At 44.9% G+C, this 27,096-nt stretch overlaps 2 protein-coding genes across 9 annotated transcripts in view; both read left to right on the plus strand.

The window, feature by feature from the left end:
• The window catches only part of C2CD2 (C2 calcium dependent domain containing 2), a 34,060-nt gene extending 25,343 nt beyond the window's left edge, over positions 1 to 8,717 (plus strand). For both annotated transcript variants that reach the window (XM_079317427.1, XM_079317426.1), the window contains exons 13-14: positions 637 to 949; positions 5,413 to 8,717. In XM_079317427.1, coding sequence (XP_079173553.1) covers positions 637 to 949; positions 5,413 to 5,639 — 540 coding nt within the window. In that variant the 3' untranslated portion in view covers positions 5,640 to 8,717. The remainder of the gene's footprint in view (positions 1 to 636; positions 950 to 5,412) is intronic.
• Positions 8,718 to 14,323: 5,606 nt separating this feature from the next.
• PRDM15 (PR/SET domain 15) overlaps positions 14,324 to 27,096 on the plus strand; it is a 35,024-nt gene continuing 22,251 nt past the window's right edge. For 5 of the 7 annotated variants that reach the window (XM_079317336.1, XM_079317339.1, XM_079317338.1 and 2 more), the window contains exons 1-6: positions 14,324 to 14,399; positions 17,998 to 18,044; positions 21,239 to 21,332; positions 23,535 to 23,688; positions 24,401 to 24,653; positions 25,764 to 25,889. In XM_079317336.1, the coding sequence (XP_079173462.1) occupies positions 18,008 to 18,044; positions 21,239 to 21,332; positions 23,535 to 23,688; positions 24,401 to 24,653; positions 25,764 to 25,889 (664 nt within the window). In that variant the 5' untranslated portion in view covers positions 14,324 to 14,399; positions 17,998 to 18,007. Of the gene's footprint in view, positions 14,400 to 14,970; positions 14,994 to 17,997; positions 18,045 to 21,238; positions 21,333 to 23,534; positions 23,689 to 24,400; positions 24,654 to 25,763; positions 25,890 to 27,096 lie in introns of those variants that run through there. The other 2 variants (XM_079317337.1, XM_079317342.1) reach the window with 2 other exon arrangements.

The following is a 27,096-nucleotide window of genomic DNA, read 5'->3' on the forward strand; positions in this document are numbered from 1 at the left end:
TGTGTGCCAGGTTTTTTCTGTGACTGTTTCAAGTTAAGCCAAATCAGGGTGTTGGGTTCTGATTGTTAGATTTGACAGCCTGACTAACAATGCAGTGTCCTTGTTGTTAGGGATTTTGGAAAATCAGGTGAGCTGAGAAGAGAGGATAATCCTTCTGTGTTTCACCCATGTAGGGAAGATGGTCTGAAAAAGTATGAAAGATTGTTCCACTCTTTTTCAAATCTTTTAAAACCCTCTGAAAAACCTCTGGTTCTCTGGTCTCTTTTCAGAGGGAGGGCAAACAATGAGACAAGGTGAAATGCTTTGATGTTAATTTTCTTAAAAGGACTAAAAGATTCTCTGTGCATGCTGACACATTACAGCAGCGCATGTAGGGGTGTCCTGTTATTTGTAGTGGGGCCAGAGATGGGTGCAAGGCATTTACTTAATTACTTTTTTCACTCATTTGGCCTTTGCAACAGGATTAAACTTTGCTAAATGCTCCTCTCCTTTAGTAGAGCTAAGGAAGCTTCAGGTGGCTTGCTGGTGGTCCTGAGCAATGCAAGTGTAAAGAGTTATTTTAACTCTTGCAGGGAGGTTTGTTTTTCTCCAGCAGGATGACTTGTGTCAGTGTTGTCTCTTATTTCCACTGGGCAGACCTCTTTATCTCAGGACAGTGAAGCTTCACTGATGATGGACTATGCTGCAGCCATGGACAGCTCCTGCAGGGAAGCAGATCCACCCACTGGGGAGGAAGCTGCTGCAAAAATCACCTCTGATGAAAAGCAGCCATTGAGTGCTTCAGAAACAGCCCCTGGTACTGACCCACAGCAAAGCACCCACAAGGACTGGGGTTTGGAGAATGGCAGCCAGCAGTGGGACACCAGCACACTCTTAGACCAGAACTCTGAAGAAATATCTGGGAGCTCATTAAGTGTTTCAGAAACTGGGAGCATTAAAAAATCTAAAGGTATGTGATTCTCACTTCCACTTCAGCAACTCCTTTCTCTATGTAATTGGCTGCAGTAGTTCACCTTATTGATTTTTTTGTCCTTCAAACTCTTCGTGACTGTGGTGTTGGTTGAAACTGTTTTACTTGCAGCTCTCTGAGCCAGCTCAGGCTTTTTTACCCTCCCCTCCATGAGGAAACAGCTCAGCCTTAGAAGCTGGCAGCTTATTAAGCCCAACTCAGTTATTTGGGAAAGAAGCCACTAATCACATTATCAATTCCTCAAGGAAAACTGTGTCCTTGTAACCCAGGACTTGCCCTATATTGCAGCCCCATTACCAGGGTGAAGATGGTAGGGATCCATAGTTGCTTCCCAGTAGATTCCTCTTCCTCCTTCACATCTCTGAGCACCAGGCTCCCCTGCCCTCACTAAAGTCTGTGTTCAGGGAAGCACCACAGCTGTAGCAGGAGCTGCCTGGTGAACAGATTCCCCCTTTTCTCTCATTTCATTCATGCATAATTTGCTAAAGAAAATGGAATAAAAGTTAATTTAATAAGTAAAAATAAGGCATCAGATCATTTTGCTTAGGTAGTTACACACCTGAATAGCTGCAGTTTGAAAATCTGAAGGTTCTTTGTGTTTCCTTGGTAAATCCAGTAACCCCTGAGCTCTGGTTTGTGGTAAACACAGGGACTATTAGGAAGTCTTACAAAAGGGCCAGTGCAGTGCCCCAAATAGGCACACAGGTTGCACCTTAAAATTGCAAAAAATACTGTGCTTGTCACTCATATCCATCCCTCTCTGCTTTATTATTTCCTCACCCTGAGATCCTGGGAAATGGCTCCCTACAAAACCTCCCCAATTTACTGGATTATCACCCCCCTCACCCCCAGGGCAGACACTGGAGCTCTTTGTCAGGACCCTCCCTTAGAGCCTGGAGTTCCCTGAGCTTCCCACAGCTGGACTGCTCCACATCAGAGATCAGGAGGCTGCAGCACAATCCCTGTCACACACATGCTCAGGCACTGGAAAGTCCTAGGTGTGATTTGGGGTGAGGGGAGTGAGTAGTTGTCAAAGGATTTGGCTCATTTTGGAGCCTGGAAAAGTTTAGGAAGCTGTGTGAGAAACTGCAAAGCCTCTGGACTCTTCCTGAGCATGTTATTCTAAAACAAGCAAGTGGAAGTTTGTGTGTGAGTTGTCCTGGGTTTCCCTGTGCAAAGAGATGAGGCTTCTAGAGATCCTCTTCACACAATTCAGTATAAGACTGCTAAAAACTTTTCTCTGAGACTGCAAAATATCTCTGAGAGAGTTGTATCATCTTGAAAAAATACTTGAAAAAAAACTGGCTCAAATCCCTTTCATTATACACAGATGTCTTTGTGGAAGTCTTGAATCTCTGCTTTGTCACAGCTGAGCAGCTTTTATGGAGTAAGATAGGAAAACATTTCAACCCCTCTGCCTTCAGTGAGCTGTGAATAGTTGAAGGCTTCTGTTTGTCAAATGCTTTCCCCTAAAAAAATAACAAACAACAAAAAAAACCCACCACAAATAAAACTGCAAATGCAACAAGAAAACCCAAACAAAACCCCTTCTGCTGAGAAAAGCCTTTTGTGTATGTTAATGTCTTAAAGTTAGCACTTTTTTTTTTATTCTTGCATATTTTTTTTTGTTTTTTACCTTTCTGACTTCCTCTTTCTTACCCATTCCCTTTTATAAATTTAAGATGACTACTATGCCAGCCAGAATTAATTACCTACACAGTAAGTTATTCTTGTCTCTTTTTTATCCCTAAGAAAATGTAGCTTTACAATGAGACACTCATTGTAAAAAATGAAGCAAAAATTAGTTTGACACCCATTTTCTTCTTCCCCCATCCATTCCTTTTCTCCTTCCAAAATTACCTTCCTGTGCTCAGGTGTCTTAGCAGAGCAGTCTGCTGTGACAAATTATCCTTCTGGTGGTTGTGCTGTCCAGGAGGGTCCCAAAGAGAGGGCAACAAGGAAAGAGGGATGCTCTACATTCCTAATCTCTCTCCATCATGCCCATTGCTGTAGTACCTGGTAATCAACCAAAACCTGCTCATGCAAACCATGTGTGACCCCATAACTGGATATACATACAAACAAAGCTTACTTTAAAACCTGCTGCTTATATATTTTTAGATAAAGCTTTTCTAGCCTAGCCTACAGAGCTACCACAACCTCAGCAGGCATGTACAAAATCAGCAGCTTTTTACAAAACCGCCTGTATGAAAAATGTTTTGGAAGTTGGGAAGGAATGGAAAGCAATCTCTGTTCATATCCTTGTAGATGTGGAAGGAAATCTTCCTCCTTTAGCACAAATCAGATTCAGAAATGATCCCACCCCCTCAAGCATTTTCAGACCACCCTGCATTAGTGCAGTGAGATTGTATTTGTACAGTGCTCTCTGCTCATCTCTGCTGCTGGGGGCAGGGCTGGTATGTGGATCCTGATGAACTGAAGGCACAAGCATGCAAACAGCACATGAACCAGCACATAAACCATCATGAGCCCTGCCCTGCCCTGCCCTGCCTCCTCCCAGGGCTGCATGTCTCTGCAGCAGGCAGAGCACTCCAAACTGGCTGTGCAAGCTTGCAGAGACTGAGCACCAGCAGCTCTTGTGCTGGGGGCTGCTGCTTGTGCTGCTCTCAGGGGAGTGCAGCTCCTGGTTTTTCAGCTGCAGGGAGTTGTCCCAGGCCAGTGGCACCATTTTTGGAGCATTCTTAGCCGGGTGCTGTTTCCTGGTGTAGAAAATCAGTCTGAGCGACAGAATGGATGGGAGTAAAAATCTGCTTAGGGATAAACCCTGGTGTCCCAGTGCTGCTGGCACAGCTTCAGCTGCAGCTGCCAGGGCTGCTGGGCAGAACAGCTGCCTGCTCAAACAGGAGCTGCACAGCAGAGGAGCCTCTGCAGCCCCCCAGCCTCTGCACATCAACACTGCCAGCGTCCTGGGGGGAACACTGCTGCTTTTGTGCTGCTGACAGCAGCTTGAAGTGGTACTGCCTTGCCAAAAAGATCAATCAGAGGCTGGTGGGAGAGCAGTCAAGATTCAAATCCACAAGTGCTGGTTGCTTGCAGCTGATTTCTGCTTCCCATCCCATTGTGCCCTATGAGGACAGTCTCAACAGCTGCCAGCAAAAACATGCTTGAATATCCTCCCAGGTGCTGAGTGCTTAGCCCTTAAAGTGCACAGTAATAAACCCAAGTGCATGTTTGTGACTGCTTTGGTGTGTACAAAGCAGCATCTGGCTGCCATGAAATACCTGTTCTGCAGCTGTCACTGTGTGCAGAGTGACACAGAGGCCTTGTCAGGCCCTCAGGGGACAAACATTTAATTCTAGCTGTGGCTGTGTCCCATGAAAGAGCTGCACTGTGTGTTGCTTTTGTGTCCATTTGCAGTGGGAGGAGAAGCAGACTCAAGACCATATCATGACAATTAATAGCTGAACTGAGAAAGGATCAGGAAACCTGATAGTGGTGCAGGGAAGAGGTGTGGAAGCTTTGCCAGGGAGGTGACTGTCCCCACATCCAAGTCTGACTGCCAGAAGCTCCTGTGCTGGCTTGTCACCTGGGTCCTCCTGTGTTCAAACTGGCTCCTGCCACCTGGGACAACAGCCCTACCAATTCCATACAAAACTGATGCTATTTTCACACAGAGCTGATGTCCCAGCCAGGCTGAGTGTTGCTGGTAGCCTGGAGCAGTGTCCCTGCCAGCTGCACACCAGGCACACATGGAGAGGGAGGGTGGAATTTGGCAGAATGGCTGCAAAAACAACTCAAGCTTGCAAAGAGAGGAGTAGTGATAGCTGCTGTTGGCAGCATGAGTCCCTGGTGAGATGACAGCTGCAATTGCCTTGGCTGCATGCTGGGTTTGACATGGGGTCAGGGGAAGGAACACGGCAAAATAAAGCAACTTAATTTACCGTGGGATGGATTTGGGCAGACTTCTGAACCTGTTGGAAGCAGATGTAATATTATTTTTAATCTGCTTGAAGTGCATTGCTATTCCTAACAGGGTTTTAGAATAGCAAATGCTTTGTGAGTGTTACTCTGGGTGGTGCTGCTGAATTTGTATAGAACACCTGCTGCCTGGCTTGTACTGAACCACTGCACACACGTTTGCTGCCAGGTACTGTTGTCCTGCACCTCCAATTAAAATTCGCTTCAGGTGGTGCCTCACAGGCTGATCTTCAACTCCTTTGATCTCTGAAACAACAAAGAGTAACATTATTTCCTTTCTACTTTACTGGTTGGAAAGATTGGATGTGAGAGCCCAGGGTACAACCCACACCAACCGCTGTGCATGTGTGTATGACCACAGAAGAGCATTTGGAACTAAGTGTAGGGAAGGAGACTTCAATCAGGGGCTCAGCTTTTCTCACTCATGCTGCAGTTCAAGCTGAGTTTCAAGGGGACAGCAGCCTGTTGTGTCTAAAGCCTCCTGCACCTCTTCCCTTCCTCAGGTGGGATTTTGAAGAAAAGCGCCAAGCTGTTTTTCCGCCGGCAGCATCACCAGAAGGACCCGGGAATGAGCCAGTCCCACAACGACCTGGTGTTCCTGCAGCAGCCCCTGGCAGAGGAGAGCCGCAAGAAGGGGGGGACACTGTCACGGATTCTGAGCAAGAAGCTCCTTTCCAGGAACAAGAGCAAGAGCAAACTGAACGGTGCTTCGGGAGAGCCGCACCTATAAACCCAAACCCCCTGCGGTGGGGAACCTGCTCACCAGCTGAGCACTTGTTTACAGAGCACTACTAGAGAATGCAAATGTGGCTGATGACTTGCATAAAAGGATGTTCACTATTAACAGTGGTCTTTTTGGTTTATTTTTCCAAAATGCTTTTTCTCTCTGATGATGAAGTCGCTCCTCCAAATACGAGCAGTGCTGAATGTGTCCTGACGGCCTTTGGAGGAGCGTGTGGTTTCTGTGGAACAGGAGGGAGGATGGGGACTGGTGCAGGTGGGGGCCAAGAAGGCACCTGATGTCCTGGGGTGCACTGGGAAGAGTATTTCCAGCAGGTAATGCCCCTGTGCCCAGCCCTGGAGGCTCCTCTGGCTGCTGAGCCCAGCTCTGGCTGCTCAGCACAGCAGGGACAGGAGCTGCTGGGGCTGAGCAAGGGCCTGGAGCATCTCCCTGCCCAGGAAAGGCTGAGGGAGCTGGGGCTGCTCAGCCTGGAGAGAGACAGAGAGAGGGCTCAGCCCTGCCTGGGCCTGCCTGTGCCTGTCTGTCTGTCTGTCTGTCTGTCCCTGTGTGCAGGGAGGGCAGAGCAGCCCCAGGCTCTGCTCCAGGGCCCAGCAATGGCCCCAGAGCCACGGGCAGGGGCTGAGCCCAGCAATTCCCCTGCACAGGAGGCACAACTTCTTTATTGTGCACAGACCATGCACTGAGACAGACTGCCCAGAGAGGCTGTGGATTCTCCTTCCCTGGAGATACTCCAGAACTGTTTGGACACAACCCTGTGCTCTGGGATGGCCCTGCTGGAGCAGGGAGGTGGCACCAAGTGACCCCACAGTGACTTCCAGCCTCCCTGATCCTGTAGGGAGGAACCAAACGTGATCACCTGGATTTACATCAACGGGGAGCTCAGAACTGAAACATCACACCCAGTCTATGACAGAACCTCTACAGAGAGAGAAGACACCACTGTGTTCCCTCACTGCAGCCTGCAACAGGAGCAACTGATTTTTCTAGTCAGACTGAAAAGGGGGGGAAAAAAGAGGCCCAGATCCAGTTTGTATTGTAATTTGGAAGTGGGTTCAGTGTTCAGAAGCATGAGGAAAACGCTGACTCAGATATCCCACTGTAATAACTGTAGCCTGCTATAATCACTGCTCAGCCCATGTAGGTGGAGAGATGCCTTTAACATTAGCCATAAATCAATAAATTATGCAAATACCAATACTAGCATATTGTTTAATGTTCTGCTTTAAAAAAAGTTATGCTTAAAAAGACAGAACTTGGTTGTTGTTTTTTTTTAAAATCTACTTGAAGCTACTGGCAAAGTATTTGCAAAATCTTAAATGTAGCTTTTCTTCCCTGTGTGAGAAGCTGTATTGCTGAACTCATTTTATTGCAAAAACTCATCTTAGGGACTTTAATTCCTTCTCCCAAGTGCTTGTTAGACAAGTACATAAACCATCATATCAAATGCAAAGCTAGGAGCAGTAAATGGTGAATAGAGCATAGTTAACTCTACAGTGCTTTTCATTGGAAAACTTGTCCTGCTTGTCAAACTCTTACTGAAATCTTAAAATACACAATTGAGAAGAAAGTACTAATTCCTTTAGTTCAGTTTCTAGATATGCCAAAGTCGTCATGTGCTGAGTGGTTGGTCAGATGAGTTTTTTAACCATATTTCCTTGCTAAATTTTGCAGCTGGTTCCTTTAGTCTAAAATGAAAAACTGCTGAGAGTAAAGGCATAGCTCTCATTTTGGTTATGAAGAAGAGTAAAATGTCAGTATTTCACAGGTACCATCTTTGATGCTTTACCTGTACTTTTCCATCACCTACATTCCTGCTGAGGACAAAGGACCAAGCCTGTTCTCTTCAGCCAAGAAAAACATCCATTCATTCCAGCTAAATTACTGATGTGAATGGATGACAGAACTTGTGCCTACTTTGCCAACTGAGATTTTTTTCCCCTGGCCCCTTTCTCCCCTTTAAGCTATCCAACACTTCAGCAGATATTTGGGCTTTCAACTTAAAGCATTCATCAAAAATATAGTTAGTGAAGAATAAAAACACATTTCAAATTTCTGACAGATTCAAGGTTCCCTGGTAAATCAATACCAAAGTGGAGGGAGTTTGATTTCTTTTTTACCAAGAAAATATTAGAACTGAACTGTCAAAATATTTTAATTGTTTAAAAATACTGTTTATGTGTAACCTCCTAAGATCACTGTGGTAGCACTACAGACCAAACTATCAAATAATTGTATGTTTAAATATGTTGCTTGTTATGAGAACATTTGAAGGCATTTTAATGTTCTATGTTTTGAAAATTGGGTACAAATTAATCTTCTGGAGCTGTATTGTGCTTAGAAATCCCAGTTCAGTAATACAGGCTTGTCTAGCCTGAATGTGCCTGAACAGTTTTGTTTATTTCTAATTTAATACAAAGTAGATGTTTTGTTTCTTCATTTGATCTAGAGTGGTTCATGATGTGAGCATTAAAACTCTGATGTCATGTTCCCTCAACAGACACTTTTTCTCTTGATTTTACCAGGAATTCTCTGTGTTATGGGGCAGGGTGGGAGTCAAGTCCATGCCATTTTTAAATGTTCTTTGTTGCTGAAGGATAAAACCACAACTGGTCCCTAAATTCAAGAAATCCAAATGAATCTGAGCTCCATGGTTGCACATCCATGCACTTAAAGAGCTGTGGAATTGGGAATGTAGAGGCAGCACATAACATTACTTGAAGTCTTAAATTACTGAGCTGGGATTTTAATTTACAGAAGCTTTAGCACATGCTGTAGAACAGGGTGAAATAACACTGAGTAACTTGCAGGGTACAGGACTGGGATTTGCTTGTACCTTACCTCAGAGAATGAAAAAATGGTTTCTTAAGGTCTTGGTGATCAGTTGAATGCTTGTCTTGATGGTGGGAATGAAGAACATCCTTTACTGCAAATTGTGTGAAGGTTTGGGCTCACATGTTAAGAGAGAATGAATTCTTCAAGTGAGGAGAGCAAGGCATTTGGTGTAAAAAGGGAATCTGATTTTTTTATTTGCCTTCACTCCTCAGGTAAAGAAAGATAATTTGGATTTATATTGGATCTCTGTATTTGGTGAGCGTGTTCCTCACGTCTTCTTACTCCTCTGCAAATCATTTATGTCCTGCTGTAAAAACAAGCTAAGGCACTAAACTCAAGGGGACAATTGAGTTGTGACAACCCCAAAGACCCACCAAAATTAATTCCATCCCCTCCTTAGGTTGTCATTTAAGATCAGGAGATCTGAGCATGTACATTTTTTGTGCATCTGGGTCAGTGTGAGCTGGATCCTCAAAACATGCAGGATCCACTCTGCAGTTTTGGGTCAGAAAGACTGGATTTGTCAACTGGCACAAATAACTCAGCAATGTGTCCTGTGCAGTTTTTGTGAAGGATGCCAGAGGAAACCACCTTCTGTGTTTTGTCATTTGATCCATTGTTCAAATGTCTGGTAATTAAAATGACAAAGAATTTTAATAACTATCCACTTGAACTGTAAATAAAATCTTTACATTTTATTATTACACTGAAATCTTCTTGTTTACTGCCTTGCAATTTAGTGACCTCAGAACAGTAGATGGGAAACAACCTTTGAAATATTAATTCCTTTTGTTCCTTTTCTCACACTTTTGTGTGTCTGGGTGTTCTGCACAGCAAAGAAATCATGGTATTTATTTCATGAGAACTAAGAGATGGAGGCTTGCTTTTCTTTTCTAAAGATTTTTTTCTGCCCATACCTGCAACTTCTTAATTTGTGTTTGTGTTTTGTTTTGCTTTATGATGTTTAAACTTTATATTTGCCTCAATGGAATTAAGCCCTATCCTCACCAAGATTTGTCTTAGCTTTAGTGTGAATTTTGACTGAGTAAATAGTACAAGAATTAAATTGCTCTTTTCAGATGAAAACAATAAAACTATCTACTATCTCCAATGGGAATACAAGCTAAGTTTCTTAAAGTGATTGAGATCCCTTTAAAGTCCCTTTATCCCTAAGTCATTGGTATTTCATATCCTACTTGCCCCAGGAAGAAATTAGAGTCATTTCACTCCTAACAATATATGAAACTTGGGAATCTGAGGCAGAAGGAGTGCCAGGGTGGAAAAAAAAAGTAATCTTGAAAGCAAAATACCTTTGCCAAACTTCTTCAGCTTAATGGACAGGTCATACACTGTGCAGGCATAAATACTGGTGTTTATTCTTATGCTTTCTGACAGATTTTCTTTGTCCCTGCTCTTTGGGAGACAGGTTGGGGCTCCAGGCCATGCAGACATTGTACTGTCTTGTTCTTGAGAGGACTGGATTTATAGTGCTGCTTTTTTTGATGAAATTGGCTGGCAATTTACCCCAGTTTGGGGGATCAGTTGGAATTTTACAGCATTTCCTGCATGTCCTTGCTGGTTCTAGGTATTTTTCAAGTGGAAACTTTCTGCTGTGTATTTCTTGCAGAGCTCTGGTGTTCCTGATGTGCAAAACATCATAGGAAAAAAACAAAGCTGAAAGCATAAAATGCTACCAATGTGGATGGGGGAGAAAAATAAAAATCTTGCTCTTGTTTTAACATGTTTTTTAGGTCTGGGAGCTCTGGGTGTTACACCGAGTGAGAACTGCCTGGATTTTTCAGTTGAGTTTATTGCAGGCTTTGATTTGGAGAGCTGAGGTTTGAGACAAGTGCTTATAGAATTAACTGTGCCATATCTCCAGGCTAAGACATTCCTGTTGTGAGTGGGAACAGCTGACCTCATGCTCTGACCTCCACAGGACCTAAGTGGATTTATTCATGTGTTTAAAGTCAGCATATGCTTCTGCACATTGCTAAGCCTCAGCCTTGGTGACAAACAACTCCAGATTAATTATATAACAAGGGTGATTACTTTATGTTAAGGGTGAATAATAGCACTTCACTCAGGATATCCAAACTGCCACTATGCAAGGTGCTGGCATGGTGTGAAAATAGTTGGGGAGGATGAACTGAGGTCTTTCCAGTACTATAACTCTATTTCCCAATGATGTATTATGCTCTGTATTATTCCACAGGAGGTAAAAAATTTTTTTTTCTAGCATCACCTGTCATAGTCACTTCTGTGGTGTGTTTTTCTTTCTGTGCATACATAAACTCAAGTTGGTGCAATTATGAAATCTATGATGTACAGATTTATTATATCACTACAAAAACCTAAGAGGATTTTTTTTAAAGAAGTAACTCCTGCTGTACATACAATAAAAGCCAATTGTCTCTGTGTGGTGTGCTGTCCTACTTACCCAGGTGTAACAGATGGTTTTCTACTCTCCTTCACTAATTTGACCTGTTGCTTAACACAGACCATTTACCTGTTTGTTCAGGAGCAGAGTTCTTTCCTGATAACCCCAGCCTATCAGGCAGCCCCTTGTTGCTTGAGAAATCACCTGGAACACAGATTGGGTAGGGAATCTAATGGCAGAAGGAATTGTGGAGCTCTTTGTGGTTACTCAGTATTTTTTTTTTTCTCTTGGTTATGTTGTAATATCTTGAATTAGGGGGTGAAGGGGGAAGAGTGTTAAAGGTTGGATCCTATGGGGAAGACATCAATACCAGAAAAAGCACAGCCTGGGAATTAGGTTCTCTTGTGATGATTTTATTGAAAAGGTTATGTTATAAATCACTGCTGCCACAAAGCCTTACCTACCAGACTGAGGGGGAAAAACAACCCCAACATTAAAACCACCACAACAAAAAACCCAGTGAAACAAATAAAAGGTATTAATGTGAAAATAGCCACAATAATGTTTATTTCCTTTCCAAAGCTGAGGGCTGTACCATCTTTTACAAGGAAATTGTAAATTACATTCCTTACTGGGAGTTACTGCTCACATTTGCATGCCTGTTTATTTCATACTATTTAAGTGCTTAGCTCAAATTTCCTGATAGTCTCCTATTAACAAACCTTCTTCCTTTTCCTCCCTGCTCTAATCTGTGGTGAGTTTTTTTACCAATGTCATGCCATTCCTGTACATTAACAAAAGTGACAAGACCAAGCAAGAATGGATATAGCTCCAAGTGTGGCACCACACTCTTCCCTTCTTAAACAATGAATATAAAGAATCTTCAATTTTTCAACTCTCTCCCCAGGTGAGCCTGGCATAAGGTGCAATTGCACAGCCTGAGGTTAATGCTGAAAAAACTAATTTTGGAGCTGCAGGATCCAGACTCACATGCATTGTAAATGCACAGATAACTATACTGAATTAATTTATACTTATTTTGGCAAAGTGAATGCACTGCAAGTAGGATAAACCACTCTGGTGTGCTGGATGCTGGAGAAAACCAGGCAGAAGTTCATGTGAGTATGCACTGAGATATACAGGGAAAATAAGTAAAAGCAGACTATACAAAAACTATCAGCCAGCTTCAGTCCTTGAAAAAGCAAATTATTTGTACATGCAGTTAGATCCTTTAAAAAACTCCCCTTACTACTCTTGTAGTCATTTAAAACTGCTGGGGAGTCATTTTGAAAGAAGAAATGGTCCCCCATCCTGAAATGAATGCTGTTTTGCCAAGTGCAATATTTTGAAAATTCAAAAGCTTCATTGTTTCAGGTTCCCCAAGCACCTGACAAGACAGTCACAGTATGGCCATGGTGCCCTGGGGTGCAGCAGGAAGAGAATTCCCAGCAGGCCAGGTCAGCCCTGGGCTGCTGTGTCCAGCTGTGGATCCTCAGCACAGCAGGGACAGGAGCTCCTGGAGCAGGGCTGGCAGAGGGTGACAAAATAAGGGTTGGGAACATCTCTGCTATGAGGAAAGGCTGAGGGAGCTGGGGCTGTTCAGTCTAAAGAAAAGAGGGAACCTCATTAATGTATAAATAGGTAAAGGGGGGATGCCCAGAGGATGGATCCAGGCTCTGCCACAGGATGAGAGGAACTGATGCACAGGAGTTCCACCTGAACATGAGGCAGAACTTCCCTGTGCAGTGACCAAGCCCTGGACAGATTGTCCACAGAGACTGTGGAGTCTCCCTCACTGGAGTCATTCCAGAACCATCTGGACACAACCCTGTGCCATGTGCTCTGGGATGGATGTGACCCACTGTGACCCCCCTAAATGATTTGTGCTGGCAGGCACAGCAGGGCTGGGTGCTGATAGATCCTGGTAATGCCACAACGTGAGATTTAGGAATCACAGAATCATTTAGGTTGGAAAAGACCTCCAAGGTGATTGAGTCCAACCTGTGACCCATTCCCACCTCATCCCCAGCCCAGAGCACTGAGTGCCACGTCCAGGCATTGCTTGGACACCTCCAGGGATGGACACTCCAAACCTCCCTGAGCTGCCCCTACCAATGTCTAATCGTGCTTTATGGGAAGAAATTCCTCCTAATGTCCAACCTGAACCTCCCCTGGTGCAACTTGAGATGATTTCCTCTCATCCTGGGCTGCTGAATCCCAGTGAGGTTTGAATAAGGAGGCACAGGGACTCATATCCATGGCAGGGCTTGGCCAACAGCCCAGTGAGTGCCTGATGTGGCTTTTGTCCAGAGAAAGGCAACAAAGCTGAAGAGTGGCCGAGTGTCACAGCTTATTTTCTTTTTGCCAGTGTTGGGATTAAATGGTATGGTATTTCTTTTTCAGACCCAGATGTTTATTAGTTCTTATTTATATTACAGCTTCACAAACTGTGAGTTCTACAGCACCTCAAGCTAACAAACTAAAAATGGAGTTCTATCTCTTTCTCTACAAGGCTTTTTAAGGGTAAACTGTTCAATTAAGAAATTACACCTAAATTTATTTTTACTTTGCGGACTTTTCTGTCCAATCATACAACATAACCCAAACCCATGAAGAAGGTGAAGAAGGACAAACCTCTGCCCTAAAACCCCCATCTTGATTTCTATATATTACTACATTCTAAAACCTTAAACTCTTAAGTTGTCCACCAGGTGATATTACACACTTTTATTCAAGCTACACACCCATCACCCCAGTTCTATCATTCAATTTTGGAAGCTTCTCCACGGCCTCAGGTCAAAAGCAGTGTTCTCTGGGGGTCAGTGCCTGTCAGCAATTTCAGAAATTCTGAAATTCAGTGACCAGGGCTCCAACAGCTGAGGGAGCTGCGGGTGCTGAGCCTGCAGAGCAGGAGCTCGGGCGATTTATTGCAGGAGGGTGCAGCCAGGTGGGAATCGGGCTTGTTCCCGGGCAGCAGGGTGAGGAGAAATGACCTAAGGGGAGGGTCAGGTCGGACATCAGGATGAATTCTTCACTGATGTGATTAAACATTGGAAGTGTTCAGGGACGCGGTGGAGTCCCCATGGGTGTGTGGATGGAAACACTCGGTGCCGTGGTGTGATGGACAAGGTGCTGTTGGGTCACAGCTTGGACTGGATGATCCTGGAAGTCTTTTCCAGCCTTACCGATCGTGTGATTCTAACAGGCCTTGCACCAGCCCGCTCTGGGCCGCCTCACCTGCGCTGCCCGGCAGGAGACGGGAGAGGCGGCTCTGTTCGAGCTCCGGGGAGCCGCGGCCAAGGGCGGCGGAGGCTGAGCCGTGGGAGCGGCCGGGAGGGGCGGCGTGTGGCGGCGGCGCGGCCGGTGAGGGGACGCGGCCGGGCCGTGCCGGGGGTCAGGCCCGCGGCCGCCCCGCCGCACTACACTTCCCGCCCTGCTCCGCGCCCGCCCCGCCGGCTTCCGCTGGCGCGTGGTTTCCGGAGCGGATCGGAACCCGGAGCGCGGATCCGATCCGGGTCTGGCCATTCCCGGGGCAGGTAACGCCGGCTCCCCGCGCTCCTCCCGCCGCACCCCGCGCCCTCCCCGCTCCCCCGCCCGGGACCCTCCGCGCCCGCCCCGCCGCGCCTCCTCCCGCCGCTCCCCGCCACGCGCGCCGGGGCCGGGGCGGGCGCTGCGGCCGCTCCGAGCGCTCCCGGGGCGGCGGCGGCGGCTGCTGCGGCCCCGCCGCCTCCTCCTCCTCCGCCGCCGCCGCCTCCTCCAGGCCGCCTGTTCTTTGTTACAGCGGCCGGGAGGGCGGTAGCGAAGGGGGCGAGGCGGGTCCGAGGCAAAACCCGGCGGAGCCGCTCCCGGATCGCGGGCCCCGGCGCGGTCCCTGAGGGCGGGCGCGGGGCGATGATCCCCGCGGGGATGCGGGAGCGGCGAGCGGCGGGGCTGGGCCGCGGGGGGCTGGGGATGGAGGGGTGGCAGCTCCCAGGTGCGAGGGCGTGATCCGTGAGGAGGAGGAGGAGGGAGGCGAGGGGAGATGCTGCCCTGGCCCGGCCTGTGCCCTGGGAGAGGGTGCGGTGGGACTGAGGAGACAAAAGGAGGAGAGCCGCGGTCTGCGGGGCTTCGCACACGTGAAATTTTCTGCAGTACGCTGGTTTTCTGCTCGGGGCCATTAAACTTTGCATGTAGTTTATTCAGGCGATCGCGGGAAGGGCAGGTGGCACAGACCCCGCCAGCTGCTGCTGTGTTACTCCGTATCCCCCTGACTGGCCTAGAAATCGTCTCCTTCCTCAACAATAATTAATAGAATGGCCTAGTTGTTTTTTTGGTTTTTTTTAAAGAAATACAAGGCCTCACTGTAGTTTACCAGATGTTCTGCAATTCCTTTGAGCGGTAGCATGAACAAGTTTACTACATCATAAGAAAAACTGCGTTTTTAAGTGCATCCTTCCACATCCCTAAGTGCTGCACCCATCTGCTTGTGTTCTCAAGTCATTCACACTCTTAGAAGCCCATTCTCAGATTGAAGAGGAACTTTAATTCTACCTTGTTGATCGTTAAGTTAAAACAGATTTTATTACATTTTTCTGACCTACTTTAAAAAAAAAATACATTGACAAGATCAAAATGGCTCAATTTAGCACTGATTTCTTTCTTCAGCTTAAGGGGAAAGTGTGATTTTACATCTGTTCTTAAATTTTTACAGCTTAAGTGGTTCCCTGACAGTATCTTGGGCTGCAAGCAGGTACTTGTGGTACTGCAGCCCCTCAGTGGCTTCATTTGGATTCCCTCGAGTTCCAGATGTGCTCAGAGGTCTGTGTTGCAGCTGGAATTTTTGTGCATATGCTCTTTCGGGCATAAAATCACACATCTAATCGTACAAACCAAAAAATGTGGTTTTCTGCTCTTTCACTGCCATCAGAATTAGGCTTTGTGCCTGGTCTGATTTCTTCTGTGTGACTTTTTTTTCTCCTGATTATTGACTTGTAATGATTGCTATGTAAAAATTACCTGAAACTCCCAGAAGCTTTGATTATCCGTGCAAGACAAGAACAGAATTAGGAGCAGTGGGATGAATGACTCCATGGAGTATTTTTCTGTTACAAATGTTCGAAAAGAAAAAAAAAAAAAAAAAAAGAATCAGACGTGGCTCATAGCAACAGCAGACGAGGGCAAAAACAATTCTGAATTCAGTGCCATCATGTGAGTGGCACATCGTGACTCTGTTTACCAGCTGGAGCGGGTGGCTGGTGTGGTTTGTTTCAAAAACTCCTGGGACATGCGGAGATGAGGGAGGAGGAGGGGTTCTGGAGGGAATGGGAGAATTGTCAAGCCGGTAGCGGTGTTTGTTTGGGAGCGAGGGCTGGCGATGGAGCGGGAGCGATGATGTGCAAAGTCCTTGCTGCAGGAGGGGAATGCGCTGCTGGAGATCAGCCGGGGCTTCTGTCAGAGTCCTTCACGCTTCCTCCCCATCACCTTCAACTGCCTGGATGGTTTCTCCGCCCCTTCCTTGCTCTTCTCATCTGACGGCCCCTGGAACAAGACGGAGCTGCTGCTCCTGTAATGTCACTTTGTCCCCAGTCTGCTCCTTGCCAGGGATGTGACACCGTTGGTGGCGTGGCTGCACTGCGCCTCTGAACCATTGTCCAAGGCCATTAGTGTTAATTCAGCCATATTTAGGATTAAAGTCTTATCAGGGCACAAAACTATAAAAACAGCTGGGCATAACCCTCTTGAAATAGTCCAAAAAGTGTTGGTTAAAAAGCAAACCACACAATTTTTGACATCAACTTACACCACTTGTTGTGCAGCGTTGGGCTTGGACTCCCCTCAGTACTTGTTGCATGCTTTCAGGATAAGAGCTTTTGGGGAAATTTCCTGAATTGCTGTTTGTACTCAGCATTGGGCTTTTATATAAATGCTTGTTCTGTTATTTGAGCTTAATCCCCAAAAGCTCAGCCAGGAAAGGCTCAGCTTGTGCCACTGATGGCGAGTGCTGGGGAGGGATCCTGCTGCTGACAGGTGGAGCTGGGGAGGGCAGTGCTTGGACAGTCCTGATCCTGAGTAGTGGCTGTGCTCCCACATTTCTGCCTTGCCTTTTGTTGCTGTAGTAGCAAATGCTTTATCTGTTTTCAAACAGGGCTCTGTGAGTTTGGTGTGTCGTGTTTCCTCTCCCTCTCACAGATTCAGGCTCTTCTTCCTGTCCTCTTCTTGGCCAATACACTTGGTGTTTTGCAGCCTCACCTCTCTCACACTTGGGTCATGATCTTTGTGTTGCTTTGCCTCTCTCCTGGGGCTTTGGGAAAATTGCTTTTTTGAGGAGGAGAGCTTATTTTGGGTAGAAAAGGGAAAAACACTCCTTTAGGTTCTGCTTGTATTGTAGTCTTAGCCATACGTAATCAGAGTTTTTGCCCACCATAATTTAATTGTTGAGGGGCAATAGTGTTCATGCAAGTTTTTAATACAGACTAACACTAATGAGGTGAATATAGATTAACCTTTTTTAACTGTGAAATCAAATTGGTCAGTTACCATTTCGTGGAAAGCCAGTGACAGAGGCAGGATTTTAATTCTCCAGGTTTTCTGGTGCTCAGTACCACAATATACCTTTGCCTCTGGAAGAGATCTGTGTTTATATTTGCAGCTTTTAGGTTTTTAAGATTATTGTGATTATTAAATAATTAAATAATATGCCTTTCAGATATATTTTTTTTTTAAGCTACAGTTCAATAAAATGTTGCACTGGGCCTTGTTCCTGCAGTGTTGCTGCTGACCTGGATTATCCTCTGGCCCTGCATGTTCTGAGGCTCCACAGGAGCTTTTTAGCAGGGGACACAGGAGTGGCTGGAAGTTTGTCAGAGATGGGGAACAGCAGGAGACAACATTTCCTCCCAAAGAAATGCCTGAGAACCCACAGACATTAAGGCTTCCTTGGTAGTGATGTCTGCAGCAAATGTCATGATATAGCAGTCTGTGGAGCTTTTTAACAGCTTTAACTTTTTTAAATTTCCATTGATACTTCTGCAGGGATAGGAGTGTGTTTGAGTGGGCTCTGGGTCAGTCAGTATCATTACTTCACAATGGGATGTTTATATGCTATGGAAAGTGAAAGTCAGTTCAGGACTAACTTAATCTTTTGTATTTTGGCAGGTTTAAAAAAATGGCTGAAGATGGCAGTGAGGAGATTATATTTATTTGTAAGTATTATAAAAAGGATCTAACTCTCACAGTGTGTGACTTGTATACTAAGAATGCTTGAAACTAAAGACTCAACCAGACTTAAGATTTTATTTAGAAAAATTGCTTTATGTAAAGGAGGCTCAAACAGCTAATGGATGAATAGAGAGGAGATTGTGTAATTTAAGCATACACATTCTGACTCTGTTGGCAAACACACAATGAAACCTCTGAATGTGAGTTAGCAGCACAGCTTTTTCATGGCTGAAGTGAGTGAGATTGAAGGTCTAACACTCATTTAAGCCCTTTGTTTATACAACCAGCTCTAGCAGCCAGGGGTGTCTGGGGATAGCTCTGACCTCTGGCCTGACTTGGGGATCTGCACCTCCCCAGCAGGGGCAGCAGACTTGTAATTCTTTCAGAACAAGCCCAGTTTGAGATGCACCAGCTGCCCTGGCTGCTGTCACTCGTGGCATTCAGTGCCTGTGCTTCTTGCTGTGCCCTCTGTGTAGCCCTGAGTGCCAGGCTGGGCTCTGTCACTGGGATCTGGGCTCCTGGGGTGGTGGTGGGTGAGGAAAGGCTGCAGCAGTGCTGTGCCCAGCCTGGGCAGTGTCCCACGCTTGCTGGAGCTTGGCTGGCAGCCCTGGGTCCCACATTAATCCTCTCCTTCATCACCAGCCTGGGCATGCAGGACCTGGTGTCAGGTGGAAAAGAGTTAAGGGGTGTAGAGTCCTTGTGTGAGCAGAGAGGGCCCAGATATTGTGGATCCAGTCAGGGCAGAGCAGAATGGAGCACATCCTTGGTTTCTGGATCCACAGCATTTTACCTCTGATGGTTCCACAGCTGCATTTATGGCAACTGTCAGTAAGTTCAATTTTCTCCCTCCACCAGATTCCTTCAAAAGTAGTGCTGACTATTTGCATTTTTACTGAGATGCAGATACCAATAGTTACCTTATCTTCCCCTCCATGAAAAGATTCTGGTGGACAGCAGAAAGAGTGGGGGAGATGTGATGCCCCTCCTAATTGGATAAAATGTGTCACACAGCATGATTTTCTCCCTTCCAGTGGGGCTGTGGTCACTGAATATCTTGAGTTTTTTCTTGTGCTCTCTGCAATTAGTTTTTTCCCATGGGACATGGGGACTGCTTATGTTCTGAAAAAGTGAGCTGCTATAAATGACACTCTGCACTCCCATTAATAAACATCCTTGAATATGTATTTCATAGACAAGAGAATTTTGGATTTTTTTTTAATTGTGTGAATATAGTCTCCCTGGAGTATTTAATGACCATTCCCATGCTTGTTTTTGTGTTTTTCCTGGGGCTGTAGTCTCTTGAAAGTGTCACATGTGGCAAGTGTAACAGCTTTGGGGAATGGCTGCTGTAGGGCATGCCTTGGATACTGAGCTGTGCCACACAATGTCATTGTCATATTCCCCTGGCTTTGGTCATTCCTCTGCAAAGGAGTGACAGGAATTTGTTGCTTATTCCTGCCTGTAGTTGTGGGCAGTGCTGTCTGCACCTTTCAGAGGCTTGTCTTTGCAGAAGTGAGGAATGCCCTGATGCTGTCAGGAGATAAGGAAAATGACAAAGTGCTTTTTTCTTTGGACAGCAAAGCCTGCTGGAGAAGCTGTTACTCAGGCTATTCCTTCCTGTCCCCTTGGTTATGACAACCCTCTGTGGATGACAGTCCATTTCTTTTCAGCAGTCTGGTTTGCACATTCCTCTTTGGCTCCTCCACCCTCTCTGGTTTGGGAAATCTGCTTTTAGCTCAGATTATTTCAGTAGGGGCTGCCTAGAGCAGGAGGATAGTGGAACACTAAACAGGACAGTTTTAGTAGCTGTAGGCTGAGCTTTGGTGCTGGTGCTCTGTGAGTAGCACTTGCCCATGGATCCTTTCCTCTGGTACAGTAACTCTGTGGTGCTGTACAGCAAGCCAGGCTGGGAAATTCCTTCTGCTGAAAAATAGTGTGAAGAGCTGGTAGTTTCCTTCCTTGGCTCACCAGAAGGCAGCACAAACAGCCCAACAGGAGGCAGTGACCAGGCTTGGGGGATTGCACCACCAGAAATGCTGTTTGTCATACATTTTTTCACTGCTAGTATTGTGCTGGTATTGTTGCCAGAAGAAATGTGAAGCAGTTTGGAATCCCTTGTTTTAGAAATCCTTTTGTTCACTGGGAGGAATACCTGGGGGGAGCAGAAGCTTCCATTGAGGAGCACAGAGTAGCTTTGCCAGAGGGGATATACCTTGGAATGAGTTGGCTTTTGTCATGTCTTCCCAAAAAAACGATGTAATGACTCTCTACTTCACACCTTTTCTGGAGTTTCCTGACTTGTCCTTGTAAGCTTGGAGCTCAGATGCAAAAGGCACCACAGCAATATAACTCCTGTGTGATGATCTCTCCTGAAGCTGTGTCAGCAGTTGACCAGGCAGGGCAGTTTGACAGCTATTTTTTTCACAGTGAAGCAGTGTATAAGCATTTGGAATCCTGTTAAGTTAGCTTATTTTAGAAAGCCTCAAATTATCCTGGTCTGGAAATTGTTTCTTAGGAACCACTCAGTTCTGGGTAATTTACAGCCATTCAAACTGAAAGTTAATTTAGCTAAGCTGACAGTGAATTAGGTGGCCAGAGAGTGTTGTGCAGCCAGCTGACTTGTCTGGAAAGGCACCAGGAGGTACCTTGGAGGTGTCTGTCCTGCCCTGTGGGTGAGAATTGTGTGTGGCCAGGCAGAGCTGGGCTCCCAGGACCTGCTGGTGCCCTGCTGAGCCCTGTGCCAGTTCTCTGCTGCTTCTGGGTTTGTGCCTCCTGTCACTGGAAGCACTGTGCTGCCCAAGCTGTTCACAACAGCCCAGCTCCTGGGTAAGGCAGTAATGTGGTTTTCTTGAGCTGCTACGTGTTGCAGCACTTTATCTGAAGAATACCAAGCAGAATATTTACTGTGGGTATAAGGCATTTATTTTCCTTTGAGAGACAATTTAAACAATTTTCTTCTGATAGTACAGATCACAGTAACACAGTGTGTACTATCTCACCTACACAGCTGCCAGCTATCAACTTGGTGTTCAATTATTTATCTTCTTTCAAGCAACATAAATAAACATCTGCCTCTCTACATAAGTATCTTGCTTGGTGCTGTGCTTCTCTTGAAAGAGGGAGGAAACTGTCTTACAAAAGTGTTTTCCACCAATCTTTTCTGTCTGGTTCCTTGCAGGGTGTGAGGACTGTGGGCAGTACCATGATTCAGAGTGTCCTGAGCTGGGCCCAGTGGTGACAGTCAAAGACTCCTTTGTATTGAGCAGGGCAAGGTAAGAAATGTTTGTGTTGCTCCTGACTAACCCAACGCCCATGTTAGTCCTTTAAAGCATATTTGCTGTTCACTGGATGTCATGCTGACAGCTGGAAACTGAAGTCCCAGAGGATGATAGAAATCTATGGAAAGCACATGGCCTTGATTAAATAGAAAAATTAATGCACACACTTAAGTGCTGCACTGAATTGAAGCCAAAAAAAATAACTTGCTGCTCATCAGGACTCGGTTTCTTTGCTGAGATTTCTGGCAAAAAGTCAGGTGATGCCAGATGGGGTGATGACTTCTGTCCTGGTTGAGTACCTGCCACTTTTATCCCCCTTAGATACACTGGGTTTATTTCAGGGAAGTGTGTGAGCATTTCTCATTCATGTGTATGAACTCTGTCGTTCCTCCACTTAGAAGCAAAACAAGTTGTTCTCATTATTGTGGGTCTTTGCAAACGATTAGGGATAATAGTTCTGTCAGCAAATCTGTGACAGCACAGCAGAAACACTCATGTTTGCCAAAAGAAACAAATAGACTCCATCTAGTTGGGAGAAAACAATACTGAGTAGTGATTTTTACAGGGAAAGACCATCAGGCACTGTCAGCAAAATTCATATTAGGGTGTAGAATGTAAAGCTAAGGAAAAGAACCAACCATTGGGAAAGTGCAGTACAGATCCAAAAAGGGAAGTGTTCAGATGGCTTCATGTGTTTATATAATGTGTGCAGGGCTTCCATATTCTCCTTGGGAAGTCACAGGCAGAAAACAGCCCCGTGGGCAGCAAGTCTGGCACATCCTGCCTGTGTAGGCCGTGCTGTGTATTCCCAGCATCATTTTGTAACAAATACTGGTGTGCTGGATCTGCCACCACCCCTTGGCCAGGGCAGGATGCTCTTGGTGTCCCACTGAGTACAGTGGCTTCACCTGTGCAGGAGCTGTCCCTGCTTTTCTGGGTCTTCCCAGAAGAGGAATTTCCCTGCACGTCCTGCCAGGCACTGCCTTCCTGTGCCTGGAAACCTGCCCTGGATGATTCCCTCCAGCAGCTGTTAATGGTTAACAGCCCTGACACTACAGGTGCTTGAGGATAATGTAGAAATACCCTTTGGAATAACAGAAGCTGCTGAGGGAGGTGCTTTTATTATCTACAAAAAATAGTGCAGTTAAGTCTCTAGATTGTGCTACACACATTCAATGGCAAACTATTTCCTACCTTTTTTATCTTTTTTTAACTTGCACTTTAATGTCCAGGTGTTCCAACTGGGAATGTTTGCAGATATGGTGCATGCACTGGTTTTCAATCTCCTTTTGATGTGCAAATGCTGAGTTTTCCCTAGTGGAAGTGTGGGCTGCTGGACCGTAGACTTGAAAGTAGAATTGAAAATTGACTTTTTTACAAATAAATGTATTTATTTTCCTGAAGAGTTTTCAGCTGAAATCAGTTTAGATAAGAAAAGGGAAGAAGAAATTTAATTGCAGCCTCTATGTCTGGGGAACAGTAGCTGAAAGTGAGTTATCTGAGGTTGAGGGCAAGTTTAACCACAAACTGGATATGACTCTTTTAAAAACAGTCTGCTTGCTTAACCATGTTTGTTGTTCCCTCTGTCTTACTGAAAAGATAAAATGGATGCTTTATGGTTAGAAAAGAAATGTTGAGAAACATCTCCTGAACTTCTCTAACACTGCTTATTGTATATTTCAAACTAAAAGTTTGGGGTTTTTTTCAATTCATTTGCTTATCACTGTGATTGCAATCTTTTTGTATTTCTCTTTATCTAGGCAGTAAAGCAGTTCTGCCAGTGTTAACCTCTGCAGGGCAGTCAGTAGCCTGCCTGATTATTTTTAGGTTTTCATCTGTGAGCACAGACCTGAAGAAACAGAATTGCATTTGGTCTGTAAAACCAATACAGTGGGGCCAGTCATGTGAATTTTTGGGAAGATATTCTTTATATTATTTTATGTATTATATACAGTAACAGTATTTACTACGTGTAGTTCATCTCAGAAGCTTGTTTGGGAAAGGAGAGATGCTGGGAACACAGAAACACTTGTGTTTAATGCTGACTTCTTCCTTCCATGGGTTCCTGCAGTGCATAACTGTTACTGGATGAAGTGGTGTTCAGCCAAAGGTTCAACTTGATGATCTCAGAAGTCTTTTCCAACTTAATCAGTTCAGTGTTTGGTTTTTTTTCTTAATTATCTCTTAAATTTTTAGATCATCTCTGCCTTCTAATTTGGAGATAAGACAGCTGGAGGATGGGACTGAGGGAGTGTTTGCTCTGACTCAGCTGGTGAAACGTACCCAGTTTGGCCCTTTTGAATCCAAGAGAGTTCTCAAGCTGGAGGAAGAATCAGTTTTTCCCCTGAAGGTAAGACACAGAATTTGTAAAGCAGTAAATAGCAAAGAGTCAGTTTTACCTGTGATGAATTAATGTTGTCTGATACTGTGGAAGCAAAGATATGTGAAGGGGGATTATTTGGAACATCTTTTAAGTGTGCCCTGTAAGAGATAGGCTAAACAAATTCTCTGGGCAAGGAATAGAAGAACCAAACTAGGAGCTTAGTTCTTTTAACGAGTCCCTTCAATTTGATTGAATTTGCCTAATGAGCCACATATGCATTAGGTTTATGGAACATGCTGGGGGTGTTTTTCTGTCTTGCATTTGTTTTATTCTTCTCTTGACAAGTTTTGGTAGGAAAAATGCTACAGTAAAAATGGCATTCAGTCTTAGTTTCCATTAATACCTAACTCAGAAATAAAGACTTAGAAATGTGCCTTGGGCTGATGGCTGTTTGGATACCCTCCTACTCATGTATGCAGTAATTCATTGGGAACCTGGTGGCTATAGCAAAAATTCTTGGGATGATTTTGTTCAGTCTCTTCCCATCTTGCTCCTGATTGTCTGTCTCATCTGGAAGTATGACAAGTGAAAGATGCCTGATGCAAGACTTGAGGTTTGCTTCATCCCTGATGTCCATTGAAAAAAAAAACCACTGCAAAACCAGAAAATCATTTATTTTTCCCCTTTAACTTTGTATCACTTCTCAGAGTTTTTCCTCTCTGCCCATTTTGCTTGGCAGGTGTTCCAGAAGGAAGGGCCCCTGGTGTATTTTGACACCACAAACGAAGATGATTGCAACTGGATGATGATGGTGCGGCCAGCCACCGAGTATGAGCATCAAAACCTAACTGCCTTCCAGCATGACAATGACATTTACTTCACCACCTGCCAGGACATCCCCCCAGGAACTGAGCTGAGAGTGTGGTATGCAGCTTTTTACGCCAAAAAAATGGAAAAGCCAGTGCTGAAGCAGGTCACTAGTGTTGCCAATGGTATGTGTGGGGGCCTTTCTTCCTTCCTAAGGGCCCAGTGCTGGCAGGGACTGATAGTCCCTGGCTGTTGGAGTTGACAGTGCTGTTTATCCACTAAGTTCTTATCCTGCAGAGTCAGGCCAGCCTGCACACGTGGGTGCCTTGCAAGAGGAAACTGTAGATTCTTCACTGTGATACAACCAGGTTTTTTAAAACAGGTGGTTTAGTTAATGGTACAGCCACTTCAGAGTGGACAAACTGGATGAATAGATTTGGTGGTTGTATCAAAAGCATTTCTGGGTAGAACAGCAGAGGAGGTCAATTATCAAAGAAATCTGTATGCAGATTTGCAAAAGAAGCTGTTCTTCACTTGCAGTGAAAATGGTTTGGTTTTGCACAGAACTCTTACACAGTTCTTATAAACTAGATTTGTCTTGTGCAGCCTCACATGGGACCCACTAGTGTAAGATCCACGAGGCTGTGCTTTGGAAGGAAAGGCAGCAGATAGTTTAGAATCTGAATTAGAATTGCCTCAACTTCCAGTGTTTTCCCATTTGTTTTCTCCTACTTTTCCATTTCTACAGCTGAAAGGCAAGATCCTTTAGCATTGCATGGTCATTTTCTTCCTGCTCTTGAGCTGGGACTACTCCCTGGATGTTATTACTGCTCTACTGGGTATAATTTGGGGTGACAGATTTGGGGAGAGGCCATTGCCACCATTGTCAACTTTATGGCTGCCCTTGATACTTAGCAGAGTCTCAAGTGCTACAGCTGAATCAATGCAGTTGACATGTTTCTGAACTCTCAGATGTTTCCAGTTGGTATTAATTGAAAAGTTTCATCTTTTCCCTCTTTATTTTAACCTGTTCATGTATTTTTGTGGGGTTAGGGGTACTTAAAATTACTGTTGAATGATGCCCTGCTCTGTCTGTTCAGCACTTCACAGTACACTCTGGAATATTTAAGGCACAGTGGGTGAGATGAATGCCCTGGTTAAAATTTTACATGAGAAGGTTATTTGCAGGCCTGTTACAGAATAAAATTTTCTGACTGTGGTTGCTGCCCTCATCACAGAGCAAGAGTCAAAGGGTCTGGACAGTAAAGAAGTTGAACTCTTTTTCCTCTTCACAGATACATCCTTGGCAGCAATGGAATCTGATAAAGAGGGGAATAATAAGGTCTCTTCAAAACCATCATCTGCTGTCTTACCCCATAAAAAAACCAAGAAATCCAGCTTACTAGCAGCTGATCCAGCAGGTATGCAAAATTACAGTGCTCCTAAGGGAGAGAGAGGACAGATACAGGTCTGCAGAGCTGTTAGGTGTAACACTACTACACAGGAATACATATGGATATATAACTTCTGGCAAATACTAATTTAGAGAGAATTTGAAAGCTTGTTTTTTCTTTTCATTTTCATGGGCATGGTGCTTGAAGTACATACACAGATTAAAAAGTGACAGAGGGGCCAATAAACTTTCAGGCAGATAATTGTAATGAAAACCACAAGTGCTCCTGACTTTGGAGGTGGTTGGTGTTGGGGTGGGGGCAATCCCCAAGAAAATCTTCATTCTGCCTGTGCAAAGTGTAGTAATTCAAATGATCAGGCCAAGTTCTAGAAGAAAACATTTAAATATTTGGAAATGACAAGAACACCTGCTGTCCCCAAATTACAATAGTAGCACAGGATATGCCACTATTAGAGTTCAGACTGTTCTCAATTACAGAAATTCAGATTTAAATAAACTTACAAGCAGTACAAATCCTCTTGACAAAGAACATATGACTGAGGAAATATCTGGTAGTGTCACAGGAACTCTGTCCAGGGATTCATTATGAAGCAGAACTCCCCCCACCCAGTCTCTGCTAAGTGGAGCAGGGAAATTAAGAACCCACTTAACAGAAATTTCAGAAAGTATACTGAGAGTACACAAGATCAAAAGAAAACCATTCTAAGTCTGTTCTTTGAGAGGTTATTTTCCTAAACTTTGCTTATTAATAGTAAAAATGGTCAGGGGGAAAGGAGGGGAGTTGTTGAGAGCAGTTGATCAGAGGATCTGTTTGTCAGCTTGGGTTCTGTCACAGCTAAACTGAAGTTGACTGAGGAGATGTCTTTCAGTTTGGCATTATTGATTTTTTCAGAGATAAAATAAAGAATTAGAACAGCCCCCTCTACATCTTTACCCTACTGCCTGAAAGTCCAATTTCAGCAGAAACAAAATGCTGCCTATTAGATTTTGGCAACTCTGAAGTATTCCCACTGACATATTGTTTTGGTGCTGCTTCCAAAACAAAATTTTCTTCTTGTGATTCTATTTGTCTCAAGCCATACCAAGCAGTTGCCAGCTGTGAAATCTGTGGTTCCAAGTCAGCCAGGTTGCCCTGCAGCTGCCCTGGAAGGCTGAGGAAGTGGGAACTTAAAGAGGACCTGACTCTTCCTGACAAACCAGTGCAAAGAGCAACT

The sequence above is a fragment of the Erithacus rubecula genome (genome assembly GCF_903797595.1).
Source record: "Erithacus rubecula genome assembly, chromosome: 1".
Lineage (NCBI taxonomy): Eukaryota > Metazoa > Chordata > Aves > Passeriformes > Muscicapidae > Erithacus > Erithacus rubecula.